We start from the raw sequence: 23435 nt of genomic DNA, 5'->3' as shown, positions 1-23435 counted from the left end.
CCCCCCCCCCCCCCCCCCCCCCAGTCACAAGGATCTGGGTAAAATCCATCATTATTTTGCTCACCACACTATCCCAGTTTGGACCCAGCCATATAAAAATCAGTCTTGACTCTGTTCCTTGTGGGAACAGTCCAGCCCAAACTGCCAAGCCAGGTCCTCCCTGGACAGGAAACAAGCATCCTGGGAACGGTTTCAGGGCATCACCCTTCATCGGCCAGGCTAGCTTGAATCTAGTGATGTAGTGAGCACAGGACCCACGTCTGGGCATACCCTTCCCACTTAGGGCAACATATGCAAAAGAAACAATTGATGGGCGGAATGCTGAACAATGCAAGCATTCACCCCCAGTCACAAGGATCTGGGTTAACTCCATCATTCTTTTGCTCACCACACCAGTTTGGACCTAGCCATATACAAATCAGTCTTGACCCTGTTCCTTGTGGGAACGGTCTAAAACAAGGCACTGGAGGATTCTCGCTTATGCTGTACCAACGCACTTTTGGTTTGCAAATATGGCAAGGTGTCAGCAGGTGTGTAGATGAGAGATTCAACATCAAAGTCTAGATGTAGACTTTGTTTCTACTCCTTTATGCATATTGGCAGCTGGGCAGCTTCCGGATTCAGGGCTTTTTGGGTCTACTTCTGATTGACCTTACGCCTTTGCTAACCATGAAGATAATTCTATTTGAATAGAAGTCGGCCTAATGAGAGTCTGTCTATTCACACCTGGTGGGCTTGGCTTAATTTGGTGCATGGTGGAGGCAGCGCCACAGTTAGGTTAGAAGACCACAGAGAAGGGCAGAATTAAAGGGCACTCTTGGCCTTCGCATACAGATGAATATGCCACTTTCGCTATGGTCCAGAGTTAAAGTCCACCCAAATGGCAAACTATGCTTTTCTTCTATATATACAGTGCCAGTTCTTGTCAGAGGTACTTTGTATTACTTCATATGACACTACCATGGCTTGTCGCCTTTCTCCCTCCTATACTTTCGCCCATATAGTTTGCTTATGTATAGTGTTATATTGCTGTTACTACCCAAGGTCTTATTTATAACTGTGTACTTCAGTCCTAGATACTACGATTTGGCCTCCTTATGAATTTATATACTGGAGAGCATTCAGTACTGACTTATTGTTTGAAAGCGAATCAAGTTAGACACAATTTACCTTGTATAGTTGTATGGTTTTGGTTTCCCTGTAAAATTCATTAAAATCATTTGAAGCAAAAAGAAAAGGAAAGTGTGGTTAAATAAAAGTGACCTTTTGGTGGAAAAAATGTGGCAGAGCAGTGTCAGGCCTAACCACTACCCAGAAAATCAAAACGGGAGTGTTTGAAAATGGGATGCAAAGGAGGCACACAAAACATACATGCATATAATTCTATATGTTCAAAACCTTCAAATTAAGAATGACATTTAAAAAATGGTTTCTACTCTTGTCTGCTGAAAAGCAAACCTCTCAAACAGCTGAAGGATGAAAAGCAGAGGCTTATGAAAGTCATCTGTAACAGCATTTCATAATATACTGTTTCACAGAGAAACATTATTAGGAATCATCTCTAGCGCATTCAGTTATGTGTGGCCCATTCTATCTATCAGTTTGTATGGTAGAGCAGAAACATGCTTACCAGTATTTGAATTTCCTCCTCTGAAACTGGTCTCCTTTATGGCAAACAAAACATCCTTGGCAGTAGTGAAGTTTTTCAGGTAGAATTCCACTTTAGGTTGCTCGCTGCATAAAACATCAAGATCAAATTGCTTAAAATACTACACTTGACATCATGTTTGAGATGTACTAAGACTAGAAAGATATCAGCCAACCAAGAATAATCTAAACAAAAGAATTAGGAAATGTATCAGTTACTTACCCTGTAAGCATCTGTTCTTGGCATGTAGAGCTGTAAATTCACGTGCTCTGTGTACTCCTGCCATCTAGTGTTGGGTCTGGATGTTTGCAAGTTGTTTATCTTCGCAGAAGTCTTTTCCAGTCACAAAGGTAATGTGGCTCCTCCTTTCGGTGATAGTGTGCATGGGCATCAACTCCATTGATAGATTGTTTTTTCCGCAAGAGAGTGAGAATGGAGTAAATTAGGGTACTATAGAGATGTCCATGCATGTATAGTATGAATAGTAATAATGATACCTGCAACGACCATAGGTGTCTGTGGAGGAGGAAGGGTGCATGTGAATCTACAGCCCTATATGCCAAGAACAGATCTTACAAGGTAATATACTCCGTTCGAGCCATGTGTGCTGTAGATGCACATGCTTTGCATAGAATGTATAGCAGTACTCTCTGAAAGCAGTGGCTAACCAGTGGGCATTGCAGTGTTTAAAAAAGTGTTTTAGGACCGCCTGTCCGACATTAGCTTGTTGGCGTGCAAATACATCCACACAATAGTGTTTAGTAAATGTGTGCAGTGTAGTCCATGTACCTGCGTTACAAATATCAGCAGTAGAAACGTTACCTAAAAACGTCATGGATGCTCCTATTTTCAGAGTAGAATGTGCTCTGGGAGGTATAGACAAAGTTCTTTTGGCTTTGATATAACATGTTTGAATGCATTTGTTATATTCCCATGTTAGACTCATGCAGCGAAGCAGCTTATTTCTTACATTCTCCTATTTGTCAGCAGTAACCTTTTGCACATATTTGCATGTGCGACAATGTTGGATTAGTTTCCCTGAAACTAAACAGGTTTACACATCTAGCTTCGTACAACATTATCACAATGCCCTGAACATCATGTAGAAGGTCCCTTCTCGCATGATGTACAAATGTCATCTCCATCTTCATCCACGGCGTAACAGGGCTGTCTACATAGCCATAATATCACTGATCTTCCACATCGCAAGGCTGCTTTCTAGTATAAAAGATGAGCATCCCAATAGATAAGGAGAGGATGCACTCCAGCTGAGTCCGAGGGTCTTTGCATGCTGAAAATTCACCACGCAGCGGTCTGACATCTCGTGAAGGGTGTCCAGTACGTGATCAAGACTGGGTCCTTCATTCTCTCCCACCAGGTAATGGGGTTGGATCGTCCCTTGGGGGGATTCTTGGTTCTAGACCTACACACACTCTAGGTATGCTTAGAGTAGGGTTTGCATCGTAGGAGTACGTTTGATTACTGCCTTGTTTTATATGCCTTCATACATACATTGTTTTGGTTCCATGGTAGATCTATATCTACTATTTACGCTTTTGGCGCTTGTAATCACTTTTAACTGCTTCTGTCCATTAATCATTGCAGCACACATTTTTTACAAAAATAACGTTGGTTCAATAAATATATTGAAAACGTCCCACTGTGTATTCTGTTTACCTCTCTGAGAATAAGTGAGCACAAGTGACTGAGATAAAGGTTCTGTACTGTTTCCACGATCTCTGTGGGGTCAGGGTTGTCATGTTTAGTGGTTGCCAGAAACCATTCGCTCCCTGGTCCAGAAACCATTCGCTCCCTGGTCAGGTTAGCGGGGAAAGGAGGGAAGGCTTACAGTGGCACTGTAAGCTAGCTGGTTTCTAGACCAACATATCCGGTGCAGGTGTCCGGAATCAGTCTAGGCACCAAGACCCTAGTTTACGTTGTCCAACAAATGCGTGCAGATCCTACGGATTAGTAGGAACTATATGACACATTTAACATCTAGAAATACCAGATTCAGAGAGAGGTTTCCCCTTTCTGAGAGGGAGCAAAAGGAACAAAAAGTTGTTTTGCAAAAGTCTTTTGCTCTATCAATATAATACAATAATGCTCTTTTGACATCTAATGTATGTAGAGCTCTTTATGATACATAATAAGGTTGAGGGAAGAAAACAAGTAACTCAAACGATTGGTTAATATGAACAGCAGAGGCTACTTTGGGAACTTTGGGTTAGTGTGCAGAACCACTCTGTCTCGATGGAGCAGGAAAAATAGTTCTTCTAAGGTTAATGCCTGAAGCTCACTGACAGGTCTTTGTGAAGGGATAGCAGTAAAAAAAAGTAACCTTCCAAGAAAGGAATTGCAGTGGACAATTATGCAGTGGTTCAAAGGGTGGACCCATAAATCTTGTTAGAACAATATTAAGGTTCCATGCAGGTGCAGGTGGAACTTATGGTGGTATCACTCTTTTAAGACCTTCCATAAAGGCTTTAATTACTGGGACTTTGAACCAAGATAAGTGCTGTCTGTTTTGAAGATATGCAGCCACTGCTGCAAGGTGTAGGCATATGGATGTGTATGCAAGGCCTGGACGTAGTAGATGTAATAAATAACAAATGATGTGTTGTGTAGAAGCATCTAGTGGTTCAATCGTTTGGCTATTACAATAAATAACAAACCTTTCCCACCTTGCTGCATAGCATGCTCTAGTGGTAGGGTTTCTTGCTTCTTTAAGAATTGTCATGCAATCTGATGGTAGATTTAGGTAGCCAAGCTATGACTTCAGGAGCCAAATCACTAGGTTGAGCTCCTTGGGGTTTGGATGTCTGATTTCTCCATTGTTCTGGGTGAGAAGGTTTGAGGTGAGGTGAAGCTTGTGGTGTGGAACTATTGAAAGTTCCAGTAGTGTGGTGAACCGTGGTTGACAAACCCATGGGGGAGCAATCAAAATGCGGGCAACAGATGTTTGCCTGAGGGTAGTATGATAGAAGCACGAATAGTTTTACCAAGCAGCCCAACCACAAACACGTCTTAACCACGCTTTCCTTCACCATGCATGCCTTTACCACAACATTTCGTGGCAGAGGTATGAATGGTAAATGGGTATGTGTGGATATGGTCCATATGGAAGTGTTCTGACAGTATGTATAAGTTTAGAGGTTAGAGATCTAATATTGGTCGTAGGGAACGGTCCTTTTTTGGGATTAGGAAGTAAAGTGAACAAACCCCTGATCCTTGGTGTTGCATTGGAACTGGTTCTAGATCTCCTTTTGTTAGAAGAGCTTGTACTTCTTGTTATAGCAGTTGTTAGTACTCTAGAATTTGTGAATGCAAGGTGGAATATTGGGAGGATTGCTGGTAAGCTCCAGGCAATAACCATGTTGAATAATGTCCAACACCTATTTGTCAGATGTTATGGATTGCCAAATGGAAAGAAATTGATGCAGTCTTCCCCCGACAGGTGTATGATGATCGGGGGGAATTGTTATCAAGTCACTGCTTTATGGGAGATGAAGAGGTACGTGTTGGTGTACCTCTACCTCTGCCTTCAAATTGTTCCCTCTCTAACCACCTTTGTTAACTCCTCTAGAGGTGGAAGAATGATTCTGTGATTTACAGGAAGATTTGCTGGCATCTGTGGAGGTACTTTTTGAGCCTCCCCTATAAAAATAGCGGTGAAAGGAGCCTCTATTAGAGGCTGACTCTAGCGCACCCATAGATTTTGCCACTTCTGTGTCCTTTTCCATTTTGTCAAGTGATTCCTCCATTTGAGGACCAAAAAGATGTTCGTTGTCGAATGGGTCATCAAGTATTGTCTGTTGTACCTCTGGTTTAAATCCAGAGATTGTTAACCATGCGTGTCTTCTGAGGAGAATACTTTGCCTGCAGTACCAGCAGAATCTAACGCACACCTAATCGAGGAATGGAAATTAGTTTCCCCTCCTGTACTAGTTCCTGTCCTCTTTTCTTATGCTCTTTTGGGAGATATTGGAGTAAGCCTTTCATTTCGTCCCAGTGGGCGCTATCCTACCTAGCCAAAAGACCTTGTGTACTGGGTATACTCCAATGGTTGGCTGATTGTGCAGCTACTCTTTTGTCTTAGGCATCTATTAGCTTCGACTCCTTGTCTGGAGGTGGTGCAAAACAAGTTTGTGAATTTGCTCTTTTACAAGCATTGGACACAACTAAGGAATATAAAGGAAGCTGGCCCTTAATAAAAAATTGGGTCAGATGGTGGGTTTTATATTTTATATCCACCCTGGGCGCTATAATACTTGCCTTTACTGGCTCTTTCAAAAAATCTTCAGCATGGCCCATTACCTTTTAACATAGGCAACAACTGTGTTGTATGTGTGGTTCTTAAAGTTTCAAACAAGAAATCTTCCCAAAAATCCTTGTGTAATGTGACTCCATGGTATGTTCCTGCCCTGGCAATTAACTCCGGATACGAGGAGTTGTCATCAGGAGGGGAAGGTTTAGCAGGGAATATATCTGTGTCTGTAGGAAGATCTCTATTGTAATCATTCCATGGATCTGTTGGTGGTTGTTCATAAGTGTCACCCTCATCCCCTACATCAGGATCTGTACAAGGAGAGCCCTGTGGTGTTATGCCTAGAGGGTAGAAAGGTGGTATAATAAGTACTGGTGGAGGGACATGAGGAATGGGGTGAATAGGGCTAGTAGCCATTACCTTCTTTTTCTTGAATGGGATTTTATATCCTGTGTCTATTTTCCTTTTGGAAGATGGTATCACTGGCTTTGCTGTAATATGTCAGTGTCTGGATTTATACACATTTTCTTTTGTTTTGGATCCAGCTTTTCTTGCATATTTTCCAGAATTGGATCTGGAGGTCTTTGAGGAGCATCTTTTTGTTTCTGGATTTGTCCTTTTATCTTTCGGAACTGATGTTTTAGGTGCCGAAGATGTGGTCTCCACTCGAGTCCAAACCGGAAGGATTGATGTGCGGTTTCGGTGCTGAGCCAGAAGGCGGGGCGTTCGATGCAGAGTCTCGGTGCCTACCATGGCCGTATGACAGTGGTGGACCGGATGTTTAATGGAAGCAGGTTTGGAGGGCAATTGGGATTTGTTACTCACGGCACCTTGACCAGCCAGAACAGCATGGGGCTTAAAGTTCTATCTCCAGCTCGGAGTTGGAATCTTGTATAAACAAGGCCTTTTCTTCTTTTGCAGCAGACGGTTCATTTCTTCGTCAATATCTTCACTGAAAATATCGGGGGTGTCTTCGATATTTTGTCACAGCATTTTGTTCCATCAAGCCGGGTGGTCTCAGAGGGTCTTTTTCGAGCAAAATGAGCAACAGGCATCATAGTCTTCTTCCTTGTGCTCTAGAGACAGGCATAGGTTACAGACTTTGTGACGGTCGGTGCGCGGATATTTGTGTGGCACTAAGGGCAGAATTGGAATGGATTACGTTCCATCTGCAGATTACTCAATGCTGTTTGTTCGAGTAGAAGCAAAATAAAACGGGCTTTGTCTGAAGGCCGTGGTTGGAGTTTTCTCAATCCAGTGAGGAGATTTGTTTGATTTTCGGCACGCGGAGGATGGGACATGCGTTCAAAACAATACCAACGCGGGTACAGTGGGTTGCGAATCGAAGGGATCCCAACGAAAGGTCTCGAACCGGAGCACAGCAATCACGTCCGAAGCCGATGGCAGAAAGAACCTGCTTGCTTGAGAATCTTTACAATTGAAAGTAATCTGCAGGTAGAAGTATCCATCTTGAAGAAAAGTTACTTACCTTCAGTATCTCTTTTTTAGTGGATACTCAGCCTGCAGATTCCTCACTGACCCTGCTACCATCTCCTCTTCTGAAGAAAGTGTTAGTACCCTTTATAATGAGATGCCAACTTAGTTATGTACTACACTGATAGTTTCAGAACTGCACTCAAACATTTGGCAAAACCAGAGTAGAACTGCAGTCGACATATCAACGTCCGCTCCATATCGGACGTTAATATGTCAGCACCTGAGAGCTATTGCAAGGGTTTTGGTATCCATCCTTAGTCCTGGGATATTCAAACATGAGGAAGAACAAATGTTACTTACCTGTAAACTGTGGTTCTCCAGTATTGGTGTCTTTCATAGATTCACATGCTTGAATATTCCCCGTCGTCGAAGTGGGAGTCCCACGGTATATATAAAAAGCAATAAGTATCATGTATATATACATATACACATACCTAACCACATAAGAGTATATACATACCCAAATAAACATATATATATAGTTCAAATAACGTAACAAGTTAAAAATACCATAGGATAGCATTGAGACATAGGAAAGCATAGAGAAAAAGAATCACTTTGCTAACATATCACTGTCACTTTACAGTCCAAACTCCAGCCAATCAGGCGCTAGCACCCTCTAGAACCTTCTCCTCAGAGGCTCAGGCCCTCAGATTTTCGAGCACGAGAGTGACCATAGAGCCGAAAGAGGAGAAGAGAGCCTCTGAGGGGAGGAGGGTGGGTCGCATGTGAATCTATGAAAGACACCAATACTGGAGAACCACAGTTTACAGGTAAGTAACATTTGTTCTTCTCCAGTATTTGGGGTGTCTTTCATAGATTCACATGCTTGAATAGAATAGTAAGCAGTAAACAGTATTCGGCTGACCAAGCCGTATTGATATTGCATGTAATACAAACAATGTATTTAAAGCGCAATAATAATAATAATACCCCAGGAGGAGGGAAGTAGCAGAGGCTCACCTTATTTAAACAGATTTCGTAGAACTGCCTGTCCCACAGCCGTGTCTGCTTCGTTAATGGATTCCAGACAGTAGTGCTTCGTAAACGTGTGCCTGCTGGACCACGTAGCTGCCCGGCATATTTGATGGATGGGCACACCAGCGAACAGGGCAGTGGAAGATGACATAGCCCTCGTTGAATGGGCTCTCACTCCCGAAGACAGAGGCTTACCAGCCTTTTGATGGCAAAAAGAGATTGCTGATGAAACCCAACGGGCAATAGTAGGTTTGGTGACAGATTGTCCTTTGCAAGCACGCCCGTAGGCCACAAACAACTGGTCAGATTTGCGAAAGGATTGAGTCCTGCTAATGTAGAATTTTAGACATCTCTTCAAGTCCAGAGAGTGTAAGCTTTGCTCCGCCGGGGTTTGTGGATGCGGGAAAAAAGTCTTTAAGAGCACTGGTTCGTTAAGATGGAAATCGGATGGCACTTTAGGTATAAAAACCGGATTAGTGCGGAGGATGACACAATCCGATCTGAATTGAAGGAACGGAGGCTTTATTGTAAAAGCGTGAATGTCACTGACTCTGCGGGAAGAGGTCAGAGCAAGGAGGAGGGCCACTTTCCAAGTTAAAAATTTGACATCCGCTGAGTGGATAGGTTCGAAGGGCGCCTTCATAAGCTGAGCCAGCACGATGTTCAGGCGCCACGTGGGTGGAGGACGCCGAATGGGCGGGAACATGCGGAAGAGACCCTTGAAAAATTGTTGTATGACTCTGGATGAATAGAGAGAGGACGAGCCATCTTGTCGGAAGCGAGATATTGCCGCTAGAAAGACCTTTAAGGTAGAGTGCGATAATCCAGACTGCGCTAGTTGTAGGAAGAACGGCAGAATGTGTTCTGGAGGAGCGTGCACAGGATGAATGTGGGCAGAAGCACACCAATGACAAAATCGCTTCCATTTGAGCTTATACGTTTTCACTGTGGATGGAGCTCTTGCCTTAGCTAACACCTCCCTGCAGGCTGGAGGAATGTTCAAATGAGCAAATTCAAGGTGCTCAGGTTCCAAGCCGACAAGCTGAGAGATCTGGGATTCGGATGGCATATCCGACCATCGTTCATTGTGAGCAGATCCGGCTTCAGGTGGAGAAGGATGGGCTCGCGTTGGGATAGGAGAAGCAACTCCGAAAACCATGCCTGCCGAGGCCACCGTGGAGCTATTAGAAGTACATGGCACGGTTGTTGTCTCATCTTCCGCAGCACTCGTGGAATCAACGGAATCGGCGGAAAAGCGTACGCAAATATCCCGTACCGATTGATCGAAAGGGCATTTCCGCACGACCCTTCGTGGGGAAACCAGCTTGCGTAGGACTGGCATTTTGCATTCTGCGGGGTTGCGAAGAGGTCGATTGTCGGGTGACCCCAAAGGTTGAAGACGAATTCCAGCGTCGGTTGATGTAACTCCCACTCGTGGGTTGATGATGCTGACCGACTGAGTGCATCCGCCAGAGTATTGGAAATGCCGGGCAGATGAATTGCTTGTAACGTCATCTGATGGAGTATGGCCCAACTCCAAATCCTCTGCGCCAGACGGGAGAGCAGTGGAGATCTTGTCCCGCCCTGTTTGTTCAGGTAGTGCATGCACGTGGTGTTGTCCGTCTGAATGAGGACTGACTTCCCTTGGAATTGCAGGCGGAAGGATTTCAACGCCAAGAAAATGGCCATCAGTTCCAGTCTGTTGATGTGCCAGCAACGCTGAGCCGCTGACCATAGGCCCTTGACGGATAGATCTTGAAAATGTGCGCCCCAACCCTCCATGGATGCGTCCGTGGTAAGGACGAGTTCTGGGGTTGACGACAGAAAGGATGTTCCTGCTGCGATGTTGGCAGGACAAGTCCACCAATGCAGCGCTTGAGCCATGCGGGGTGACACCACGACCTGATCGTTGAAGGAACCGGAAACCTGGCGCCACTGCTTGTCTAACTCCTCTTGGATGATGCGACTTTTTAGTCTGCAGAGAGGGATCAAAGCGATGCATGAGGACGCCATTCCCAGAAAGGATTTTAATATGCGGACTGAAACTGACTGCTTTGCTGCGATGGAGCTCGCAAGCTGTTGAATCCGTTCCTGACGTTCTGCTGAAGCGAAGGCCATGGTTGTGCTCGTATTGATACAAGCGCCGAGAAAAGTCTTGCACGTAGTCGGCGTGAGTTGAGATTTTTGTACATTGATCGACAACCCCAGGGACTGAAACAGATCGAGACAGCGCTGGGTATCGAGGGCCGCCTGGTGAGAGGATTGAGCTTTGATGAGGCAATCGTCCAGGTAGGGGTATATCTGAATACCCTCTTGTCGTAAGTGAGCCACCACCGGGGCTAGGAATTTTGTAAAGACCCGCGGGGCTGAGCAGAGTCCGAAGGGTAGGACTTTGAATTGGTAGTCCCTGTGGCCCACTCGAAACCGTAGGTATTTCCTGTGGCGCGGTAGAATGGGCACATGGAAATATGCGTCCTGCAGATCGATCGTTGTCATGTAATCCTCCCGAGAAAAGAATTGGAGGATGTCCTTCAATGTGAGCATCCGAAAGGACTGAGTCTTGAGAAATTTGTTGAGCAATCTGAGATCGAGGATCGGACGCCATTCCCCTGATTTCTTAAGTATGAGGAAAAAACGGGAATAGAATCCCAACCCTCTTTGATATTTCGGAACCACTTCGATGGCACCCTTGTTTAACATTATTTGGATTTGTTTGAAAAGTTCTCTGAGATGGGCGGGTGGTGGCCCGGATGGAGATGTGCGTGGAGGAACCTTCACAAACTCTAGGGCGTGGCCCCTTGAAATTATATCCAGGACCCAGCGGTCCGAAGTGATCAAGGACCAGGTTGAAAAGAACTGGGAGATTTTTCCTCCAACAAGAACTAGAGGACAACTGGGAAAAGGAAGTTCTTTCCGTACAGAGTCACTGCTTCTTGGTTGAATTTCCTCTGTAATTCGACTTTCCTCTGTATGACTTGCTAGTTTGCTGTCTGTAGGACTGCTGCGGTTGTGAATAGTACCGCTGTTGCCCCTGATTGTACGAGCGGTATTGGGACGAGGAGCCACGAAAGGATGATGATGAGGAGGTGCCGCGGCCGCGCGCACCTCGAAAGGGCTGCTTCTTAAACTGTAGAGTGCCGAGGGAACGAGCCGTATCCGTATCCTTTTTAATGGTTTGCAAGGCATCTTCTACATGTTGGCCGAATAATGACTCCCCGTCATATGGCATGTCCAAAATCTTAGCCTGGACCTCTTGCCGAAAAGAGGTTGACCGAAGCCAGCCCTGTCTTCTTAGGACGGCTGCTCCCGCCAATTGGCGAAAACCGGTGGATGCGATGTCAACAGAGCAGTCAATGATCTCGGATGACGCCCTTTCTCCCTCTTGCAGGATTTTCTGAGCTTCCGCTCTTGAATCCTCCGGTATAAGTTTGACCAATGCAGCCATGTCCGACCACATCTGTCTATCATAGCGGCCGAGGATAGCCAAGGAATTCGCAGCCCGGACCGTTGTTGACGCCATGGTTGAAAACTTCTTGCCTATAGCATCCAGGCGACGGCCGTCGCGGTCCGGAGGCGCCGACATTGGAGATGATGGATTCTTGGAGCGGCGCTGTGCCGCTTGTGTGATCACTGAGTCCGGCTTAGGTTGAGACACCAAGCAGGCTGGGGAAGAATCCGGAGCTTTATATTTTTTCTCCAGGCGTGGGAGCACCGCCGGAATAGAATTAGGTGTCTTCATTAATTTTAGGCCTTCATTCCATATGAAGTCTATGATTGGCACAGCTCGTACTTGTTTCTGAGGCTGGGACTTGAAGTCATATAAGAAACAGTCCTCTTCCCTAACCACCATGGGAAGGTGAAAGCGTTGTGCTGCTCTCTCCATCAGCTGATGGAACCCTGTTATGTCGACAGGTGGCGAGTTGACTGGTGACCTTGGCGGTGATGCGGGCGAATTGATTTGGTAATCATCCCAGTCCGCCATAGTGTCGTCCTCTGGGAGCTCGCCGTCTTCCGTATCCGGATTGTCCATATTATCATCCTCTGCATTGAAAGGCAGTGCAGGTGTGGAGGGCGTGGGTATCGTTGGCAATATAGGAGGTGGAACCTCAGATGGCGCTTCACGTGGAGTATTTTGAGGGGATGCTGGAAAACGACGATTATAGTCTTCCAACATATACTGGAGGTTGGAAACAAGCTGCACAGGAAGCTGCATCATAGGAACCGGAGCAGAGGTATTTTGCTCTTCTTCCTGTTCATAAAATTCATCCTCCTCGGACTCTTGGCATTTTATATGGAGCTCCGAAGGACTATGAGCATCCCGAAAAAGAGACTGATCGCCTTCATCCGAATCGTCCTCATCCCCTGAGGGAAACAGTTGACGAGGTGGCCGTGGTCCAGGTGGTAACATAACTGGGTCTAGCATGGCCTTACGACGAAGCATTAAGGAGCTGTCCACAGACCCCGGTGCTGGTGTTGACATTGGCACCAATGGCATTGTCGCAAAATTTGACCCTACCGTCGTCGAGGCGACCGTCGACGAAGCAATCGTCGACGGAGCTGCCGTCGACGAGGTTGTTGCCGTCGACGGGACTGTCGTCGACGGGGTGGCTGCCGTCGACGGGGTGGCTGTCGTCGACGGGGTGGCTGTCGTCGACGGTGTGGCTGTCGTCGACGAGGCTGTCGTCGACGAGGAAGATTTCCTCTTCTTCTTTTTACCCATCGTCGACGGAGTTGTGGACGTCGACGGAAGCGCCAGCTTCCCAGTCGTCGACGAAGAAGTGAGTGGTATCGTCGACGAGACAGTTCTAAGAGACACACATACTATCGTCGACGGAGGAGACGTCGACGAAGTCAGTGTCGTCGACGAAGGATATCTACTCGATACCGTCGTCACCGTCGTCGACGAGGCTGATGAAGTAGCCGATCTCGTCGACGGAGGGGCCGTCGACGGGCCCGTCGACGGTTTTGAAAGTTTCTGACTGGAAACATGTGCTGACGGAGTCACAGACGCCTGAGAGCTACGTCTCGGGGGCGCAGACGTGGAGACAGAGACTTTGCCTGTAGACACTTCCTCAAGGTGAAGTCTCTTCTTTTTCAGAAAAGGAGATGGCAAGTCCTGGACACTTCCACGCTTTGAGGAGACTCCTGTTTTGACAGAGGCTACACTTTCCACCTCAGAAAGTGGGTTGTCTGTGTCCTTTAGTTTTTGAAGCCATATTAAAAGGCGACCTTCTCTATCTTTTAAAGTTTTGTGAGAGAAAGTTCTGCAGATCTTACAATTAGCCACCTTATGATCAGGATACAGACAATAAATACATTTCTCATGGGGATCCTCAGAGAAAAGTCTTGACTTTCCGCAAGATGAACAAGGACGGAAAAGAGATTTCTTACTTGCAGACATGATGAGAGATAAAAACCTCAAACCAGATGAAGAAACTGAGCAGAGCTCAGGGAGACTCCCTTCACACGACGTGCGGTAGAAAATCTGAGGGCCTGAGCCTCTGAGGAGAAGGTTCTAGAGGGTGCTAGCGCCTGATTGGCTGGAGTTTGGACTATAAAGTGACAGTGATATGTTAGCAAAGTGATTCTTTTTCTCTATGCTTTCCTATGGCTCAATGCTATCCTATGGTATTTTTAACTTGTTACGTTATTTGAACTATATATATATGTTTATTTGGGTATGTATATACTCTTATGTGGTTAGGTATGTGTATATGTATATATACATGATACTTATTGCTTTTTATATATACCGTGGGACTCCCACTTCGACGACGGGGAATATTCAAGCATGTGAATCTATGAAAGACACCCCAAATACTGGAGAATCTGTAGGTAGAAACACTAGATAGATTGTTACCAAAGGTAATTAACTTTTCCATCAGTTATAAGAAATTCACAGTGAATGGGTAAAGTGGCTTCAGTGGTACGGATTATGACACTCAAACAGAGTTAAAACCAAAGGAAAATCCATATGAGGCAACAGTGTTTTCTTGAGGCAGTTCAAAATAAAAACTTTATCAAATATGTTACCAGCAATAACATGCTTTCTAAACTCCTTCATGACTCCTAATTGGCCCTAATTCTCTGCATCCGACTAATCAGTTGGTTTACAACATGCAAGCCTTTCAGTGTTTTTCTAGGGTAACAATAGAAAAAAATACATTTTACTGAGCATCAACCCTGCAGCAATAACTGTGATGAAAATGTGCAAATATTGTGGACTCTGCCTTGACCACAGCTCTGCCTCAGCTACTTCGTTTGATAAGCCCAATCTTTGTGATCTTATCCTCTTAATATCCATGCCAAGAGTGGATAAAGACCACCCACTGAAAAAACACTGAAGAATCAGACACCGTTGAATGTACAAGGCAGAAACTGTTCTAGAAGGTCATAACTTTAGAGTTGTCATTTATTTCGTATTCTCCGGTTTCTCCAACTAGGGCTCCAGTCCAGTTAAACCCCGCAAATACTGGGTTTTCACATCAACTTCAGCAAATCATCTCCCTTTCCAGTGCTTACGATCCAATATCTGAGGACACTAATTTACATTTCTGAAGGAAGTGTGTTTCCCTTGGAGACAAAATGGCTGTTCATTTGGAGAACATACTGTAGTCTCTGAAGTCTTTCCAACAGCTCAGCAGGTCCCTCTTCTGTATTAATGCTCGCTTGAGATTTCACAGTCCCAAATATCTGGCTTAACATGAGGCAAGTGCAGAATTATTTAAAGGATTAGTTGAATCAGAACTGAAACAGAGGATTAAAACATGATGAAAGAAGTTTGAATCTCTCCCTTATCAGTCTATAATGGCAGGTGCTTTTTTGCATTGAGAGTACACTGCAACAAACATCATATGCAAGGTGGGCGGTCCTTGAAGGTGTAATTGTGTTGTATCAGCATATTTAAGCTAAGAGCAGTTCAACTGGTTGCAGAAGTATTACTGCAGCCAAGGCAGCTCAAGGCTGAGAACCTTCTCAAAAGAAGCTCAAACAATTTGTGAAGCGCGGATTTTTCAGAACCTGTCAAGAATGGCAGTCCATATTCTAAGAGTATGATACGAGCAAGCCAACTCTAAGGAGAAATATATTGTGAAGCCACAAAGTGTAAACTGTCAGAAAAGCCAAATAGAATATTGGCCTGTATACTGGACCTTCTGTACAGAGCACTGGTTTAGGCCTGTTTAGATGTACTTGAAATAAAATGAAGGATTTCTAAAGCGCGACATACCCGGAGGTATCTAGGCGCTGAAAACGCTAGAAGGCAGTTATTCCCAGAGTAATGTTACTAGTAAACCCAGGTTTTAAGCGCTTCCTAAATTGTAGCAGGTTGTGTTCGTTTTTCAGGGAGGTGGGCAAGGAGTTCCGAAGTTTAGTGGTGGTATAGGAGAAGCTTTTGCCTCCCCATTTTGCTTTTAAAATCTTGGGAATGGCGAGATTGCCTCTATTAGCAGATCTTAGTGATCTGCCTAGGATGTAAGGTCTAGAGTGGTGATAGTTGTCGTGGGCCTTTGCAGTGTATTGCCTTGAATGTGATGCACAAGGCCTTAAACTGGATGCGCTTGCAGATAGGCAGCCAGTGTAGTTCTGGGAGAGCCTTGGCTGCTGAAGCAAAACGAGAGCCCAAGCAGAACTTTAGCAGCGGCATTTTGGGTAGTCTGCAATTTTTGTAGACCAATCAAGGTTGTGACCACTGTTTTCCTGAGCTCTAACGGGATGAGCGGTAGTATCTTAATCAATTCTGAGGATGAAAAAAAAGGTTACTGTTGTATGGTTAATCTGGAGCTCAAAGGAGAATTTGGCATCAAACAGAACTCCCAGGTTCTTGACCTTATCAGCTGGTACAGGGGGAGGGCCCATATGACTTGTCCACCAGTTATCTGACCAGACAATAGGTGTGTTGCCAAAAAGCATGACTTCCGTTTTTGAGGTGTTGAGATTAAGACAGTTTGTCTGCATCCAATTACCAATATGACTTATACAGTTTTTATACCGAGACACGGTGTCTATGGACGAACTATTAATAGACACTATGATTCGTGTGTCGTCCGCATACAACACCAGCGTAAAACCAAAAGTTTTTATCAATTTGGCCAATAGAGTGACATAAAGATTGAAAAGAGTCGGGCTCAACGACGAGCCCTGAGGCACTCCACAGGGCAGTGTAAAGTCTGGGGAAACAAACGGGTCAAGTGCTACAGACTGTGTCCTGTTTGACAGGAAAAGATTTGAGTAGGAGGAGTGCTTTGTCCCTTATTCCCAGTGAGGCACGACGATCGACCAGCACGTCACGATTGACGGTGTCGAATGCCGCTGACAGGTCTAAAAGTATCAGGGCAGCACTTCCACCTTTATCGAGGGTTAGCCTGACTTCCTCCGTGGCTGTGATTAGGCCCAATTCCTTACTGTGGTGGGCCCGGAAGCCAAATTGTGAATGATCTAGGATATCACCTTCCATGAGGCAGGCAGACAGTTCCTCGTTTAGATATTTTTCTCATTAGATATTTTTCTATGATTTTAGCCGGGAACAGTATTTGTTAACATACATTCACCAAGATTGGCAGGCTTATGGCAAAACTGCTACAAATCAAGACATCACAATCTACACCGACTGGGCTTTGCTGTCTTGCTTCCGAATTTCTCTTGTATATTAATTTGAAATCAGGAGCATAAACTTTCTTAAAGAAAAATACTTTTCAACAAATCTCAAGATCTCCAGTGAGAGGAGTTCCTCAGCTGTTATTTGAAGAGGGTGTTCTATAAGGAATTCGGGATTAATTTCACTTTCACCTCCTTGCCCGAAGTTAATACATTTACAATGCAGTGAATGGGCTACTGACCAGATACCGATGTATAAAGTATGCATAATAATACTGCTTACTGTTATTTCAAAACTTACCGGGTATTATCCAATTGACAACGGAGAATCATTCAAGCATGTTAGATGCCAACAGTAGAGAACTATGGTTACCGGTACATTTGCGCTATATTAATACACAAACATAAATATTGCTCTCCTCGCTGTATTTGGCAGACTGATTACAGTTTTCATCCGCACAGATCTACTTAACATTTATAACTATTAAAAGGAATAATCCTTCTTAAGTCATCTTCACTAACACAGCTCTTTCATTCCACTCAGAAGGCCTGCTACTCCTTGGTAAATTAAATATTATCCTGTCAATGCTTATTTGTCAATCTTTTGAATGGAGGCACTAGTCACTTCTGCTGCACGTTTCATGAAAGTTACCTTTCCTAGTTGGCAAGATCCTGATGTGTAAGGGTAGGGCGATAAAAGCCATGTGCTCCAACAAGCCTTTTAAAGTATTCCACAGGAAACACTTTGTCAGGACCTCCCACCTGTTCCTCCTTCAAGCAACATTGAATTATAATGGAAATCAAGGAAGATTGCTTCTTGCTACTTTTTCTAGATCTGTCTTCCCACCGTTGATCTGAAAGGTACTCACATTACCTAGACATGACTAAAGAAATTACTCAATACAATAATTGCTAGTTATAGCCCCATGTTTCAATGGGAAGGAACACCTAAATATGAACTAGCCCTGTGGATGTTACTGTTTCAGTGGTAGAGCGACCACCTCCTTCCAGGTCATTACAGGTACTTTTCTAACCCTTATCTTTCATGTGACCACATAATGCATTCTAATCGTGGTTTTCCATTGAACTAATTACGCCTGCATACCTGAAAGCAATGATTTGTAGGTGAAAAGTTCAGGACTAAAGACAGGTGCAGTAATGACTTGTGAGGTGGACGAGTCAGAAACCTGGTCAAAGCCTGGGCAATTTACCGCAACGTACCTGAGTGTGCCTCAGTTCCTTGGCGCATTCAACTCCTTGGTGGCCGCAGCGTCTCCCTCCCACCGTCGCTTGCCGCCGCGACCGCTGTGTGGGGGGAGCGCCCGCCGGAACTACATCTCCCAGGATCCCCTGGGACCGGAAACAGGAAACACGCTGACGGAAACATAACGGACCCTGCCCCCCGCGTCGCGGGTAGTGCCGGGAGAAGCCCGGGACAAGGGCGGGACCGTCTGTTGCCGCCCGGGGCCAACGGAGGCCGGGCCGGGCAATCCCCCGAATATCCCAGTTACACGGATTCTGTCATAAGGTACTGTGCCAATAACTGTTGTTGGGAACTACCGGCATTTTGTTATACCCTGTGATCATAGCCTTGTTGCCCAAAGCTGAGGGGATCTATGCCTTTGGTATAGTCTGCAGCTACCTTTGTACCTTGCTCTGGGTGATTTTAGGAACTCTGGTTGATTCCAAACGCGCTCCCACACAGTATCGTCATCAATTTATATTTTATATAAGGGTATAGCATCAATCACTATTTTAGTTGTATGTCTATATAGTTGGAATCATTTCATAGTAAGTGCTATTTTAATTGATTGTTTTTGTCATTGTAATTACTGTAAAGGTTTTTTATCTCAAGGCAACATGTCCAAGTCTATAGGGACTCCTCGGCCTATTGTCTCTACGCTTGATAATTATTTGGTTAAAGTTGTAGATAAGATTAATAAGGACCGCAGACTATCTCTGGGTCTGACCAGTAATTGTGAATCTGAACCTTCGAGCAATCTAGTTTCTGTTGATATTCACTCTTCTGATGATAGCCAAGTATTAAATCGTATAGACTCCCCGGTGAGGGCAGATGTATGCGTAATCGACCCAATTCCGGTACCTTTATGTGATACCAACCCCCTTAAGGTTCCCGGTACTAGTAGGTCTTCCAATGTTATTGCTGGATCAACCCCTGCGGCCCCTAAAACGCACAGAGTGTTAAGATCAGGGACACATTTTCATAGACCGGCACCGCCTAAAAAAGGGGGCCGCAAAAGTAAAAAGAATACTGTCTCTGTCCCTAACGCGGGTTCACCTGAACATACTTATTCAAACAATGTTGTTACATCCACCCACATGATACTAGACCCAGATCAGCTCGAGTTGCTAATTGGTATGATTGACAGTAAGTTAGACAAAATTATCACACCCCTTTTAGTTAAACTTGAGGCTGTATCAAGGGAAGTGAACAGGCTGAGCGAATTGGTGCAATCCGGATCAAATTGCAAAGATAGTCCTTATCTGCTCGCTGCGGTGAATGGAACTACGGGATTGACTGGTAAAAGGGTGCAAACCACCAACGATATATCTAGAAATGGCCAGATATGTACAGGCACCATTATTCCTACACAGTCTACGATTAGAATCAATCACGCTATTGAACGGCAGGGTTCTGTAGGTAATTTAACACGATCCCCTTCCCGGGATACACCCAGTGTAATTTTAGCCAAGCCTTCTTGTCCTAATAATACTCCCTTAAATGCAGCTACATATGGAACGGGGAATACAGCCAGAACCTCTGGTAGGGGGAGGTTCAATAACCATGGCCTCCCCCAACCAAATCTGCCACCCGAGTGTGCACCTTATGTGGCAGTTCTTACTAATGTCCCACCTACTAGAGAGGATGGGCCTTATCGCTCAGTAGAATCCTATGATTCTCTCAAAAATAAAACCGTGGCCTGGCTTAACCGTGAATGTGGTTTTCCCGTGCCTATGGCGGATCAGATTCTGACCACTACCAGAACTAATTGGATTGGAATGTCCCCATAAAATATACCTGGTGACTGTATTATTATTGATTTTAGTAACCCCCATCTTGCTACTACAGCTCTGATCCGTGCCTCGTCCCGCCCTAGCAATGATCAGGGCATCTCACTCCGCCCTCTGGGTTATTTCTATAGTCACCATATGGAGAACCCTTCAGGGCATCAGGGGAGAGGGAGATTGAGGAGAGAAGAAGTGTTCAGTATGATAAACAACCCCCAGGTTGACACTGCCAACCGATTCCAATGCCTGAGTGGGTTGGATCAAAACGATTGACAGGAGTTGGATGCTGTTTTAGAGCTAATAAAAGATCCCATACCAGTAGATAAGATGGGTGCTCTCGTTGTCTGCACGGAACCTCTAACGGAGGTGGGTATTGCCCCTCCGGAATCCCCGGGGAATCAAATTAGATACAGGTCTAATTGTATGTTCGTCAGGGTTAGAGGAGGAAAATCCTATTCCATACATAGACTGTACGACCTCGGGTCAGGAGAATGATATAGTAGGTTATTCTGTGTTAGACAAAGAAACTTTTAACACCGTCACCTCCCAACAAGTTAATAATAATTGTATTAAATTGGGAACAGGCAGCCATGGTTTATCCAGTTGTTATATTGCAAGTTGGAATATTGCTGGAATTAGATCAAAAGCAGATAGTCTGGGGTGGTTGGAATTTTTAGATCTTTTTGATATAATCTGCCTACAAGAAACATGGTGCACTGATTTCAAAGGCTATAGTGGTTTTAATTCATACCAGTTACCCGCTATCGGGTCAGTATCGGGAAGAGCTAAGGGGGGCCTTCTTGTCTTACTTTCAGTTAAAGCTCCTCTGATGGTTATTAAATATGTTACAGTTGGGGCCTACTCCCAAATTTTATGGCTGAATATAAAAGGAGGTAGGAGCATTCTTTCAATTAATTTTTACAATAATGTTTTCACTGATTCTAGGGATCAGCCGGTCAAAGATCTTTCAAAGGCACTGGAAGACTTTATTAAGGACACTAATGAAGTCTTTGACTTGTTTTTGGCAGGGGATTTTAATATTACTACCTGTCCCCTCTCAGAGGTAAATGTCTGTGGGCTTGGGGACGGTCACGAGGATGGGATTCCTCATTTTTTACATAATTACTATGGAGATGCTTTAAATAATTTTCTTGCATCATATAATATGTATATTATGGCTAATGAGAAAAATGTCAAGGGGGAGACTTGTCCTACCTTTATAGGCCGGGGTATGAATTCAGTAATAGATTTTATCTGCATTTCCCCGGGTCTGGAGGCTTGGACTACAGCCCCAAAAGTAATAGATATCCAACTTAGTGACCATAATTGCCTGGTAGTAAAGGCCATGCTGTGGAATAATGTTGATACCCACAATTCGGGCCACACTGCTAATAGTATTGAGGCCGAGCGCCCCAATGGTACAAGATTAAGATGGAAGGGGGATAAGGCTGATAACACGTCCGATTTTATTATATCCAGTTGCCTGGTAGATATTGTCGCGATCCTAGAAGATAAAATAGGCACTTCTTGCTCTATTGAGCATTTTACTAGTATCAATGCGGCCATCAATTCAAAACTTACAAGTACCTGTAAATTTAGGGAGGACCGACCGAGAGGTTGGTTTAATTCAAATTGCACTCTGGCTTTGAGGGAGTTGAAATCTGCTTTATCTGCTAAACCTAGAAATAAGGGTCTGGTTACAGATCTTAGAGTCAGATATAAAGAGACCCTTAAATGCAGGAAAATAGAACTACGTCAGGAGGCATGGGACAATTTGACTAAGGCAGCCGAATTGAATAACTGTCCCGTGTTCTGGAAAACTGTCAATTCCCCATTTTTCAAAGATGACAAAATACCGGAACTAACCTCCACCGTTATGCAGACAGAATGGGTCTCACATTTTTCCAAAATCTTCCAGTCAGATGGTGCGTCTAATGTTATAGAGAATAGATGGCTACATATTCCCTTAAATTTTACGGTACAAGAGGTTTTGGTTAGTATAAGGGATAGTAAAGGGGGAAAAGCACAAGGACCCGATGGGGTACCAATTGATGTATATAAATTGGTCCCAGAAATATGGGGGCCCCTGCTTACAAATATTTTTAACGCTGCAGTTAGTAATGAAATGCCCCCGACCTGGGAAGAATCTATCCTAGTCCCAATTTTTAAGAAGGGTAACCGTGGGGAAGCTAAGAATTATCGACCAATTTCCCTGCTGGATTCCTCGGTAAAAGTTATGAGCCGAGTGCTCCTGGTGAGATTGGAGGAATGGGCGGAGGAAAATGGTATTTTAGCTGAGAGTCAGTTTGGTTTCAGGAAGGGTCGTGGTACCATCGAGCAGTGTCTAAATTTAGAACTGCTCGTCGGTAAATATACTTTGGCCAAGACCGGCACTATCTACCTCTGCTTTGCGGGCTTAAGTAGTGCTTTTGATTTGGTAGACCACGGCATCCTCTGGGCAAAGTTGTTAGAAATGGGGGCCCCGGAGGGTATCATTTTCTTCCTAGCACGCTTATACACCAAACTGAGAGCTTGCGTCCGTTATGGTCCGCAAGGTGAATGTACTCCCTTGTTTAGGATTGGGCGTGGAATACGCCAGGGATGCGTCCTAGCACCACTGCTTTTTATACTTTTTATCAATGAGATAGGCAGTGGATGCTCCCAAAATTAATAATGAATATATCCCTGTGCTACTTTACGCGGACGATGCGGTTTTAATTTCACGGACACCGTATGGTCTCCAAAAATTGCTGGATGGTTTTATGCAGTTTATTAAAAGCAGAAAGTTAGTTTTAAACAAATCCAAAACTTTTGTCATGGAATACGGCCGTAGGCTTGGAAAGAAACAGCCAGCCTTTTTTATAGAGGGGCAAAAGATTCAAGCGGTTGACAACTTTTCGTATTTGGGGGTTACTTTTTCAAATAATAACACCTGGGCCAATGAACATAAGAATGTAAGGTCTAAAATGGCCAGGAGCACTTATGGAATTTTTACTATGGCAAGCAAATTGGGAGATAGGCGGGTAAATGATATGTTGAAAATTTTTCAATCCCGCTGTGTTTCTATTGACGCGTATGGAGCTGGTATATGGGGCTATGCCCCGGCAGGACCTCTACAAGTTGAGGAGAACAAATTTTTGAAGAAACTCTTGTGCCTGCCAAGCTCTGTTTCTAATGCCTTAGTGCATAATGAACTGGGTATTTATAACCTCTCCGATTTGATCGCCCTTAGACCCTTGATCCTATGGCGCTCCATTTGGACCAAAGAAGAGAAGTCTTTGTGTAGAGCTATCATTTCCGATTGTCTTGCTTTGGACTATTACACAAGGATCCCATGGTTGAAGTACGTTGTCGATAATTTCTGGGAGATCTTTAATATCAATATTGTCGCAGACCACCATGGGGCAGATGCGTTGTCCA

At 44.6% G+C, this 23435-nt stretch overlaps 1 protein-coding gene across 1 annotated transcript in view; it reads right to left on the bottom strand.

Annotated features, from left to right (window-relative positions):
- COCH (cochlin) overlaps window positions 1-23435 on the bottom strand; it is a 578282-nt gene that overhangs the window by 121810 nt on the left and 433037 nt on the right. The window contains exon 9 of the mRNA XM_085627370.1: window positions 1631-1734. Within this exon, the coding sequence (XP_085483496.1) occupies window positions 1631-1734 (104 nt within the window). The remainder of the gene's footprint in view (window positions 1-1630; window positions 1735-23435) is intronic.

This window comes from Triturus cristatus, chromosome 9 (assembly GCF_964204655.1).
Source record: "Triturus cristatus chromosome 9, aTriCri1.1, whole genome shotgun sequence".
In the NCBI taxonomy this organism is placed as follows: Eukaryota; Metazoa; Chordata; class Amphibia; order Caudata; family Salamandridae; genus Triturus; species Triturus cristatus.
Note: the sequence above shows the minus strand (reverse complement) of the source record. Positions and strands in the feature narration are given on the sequence as shown.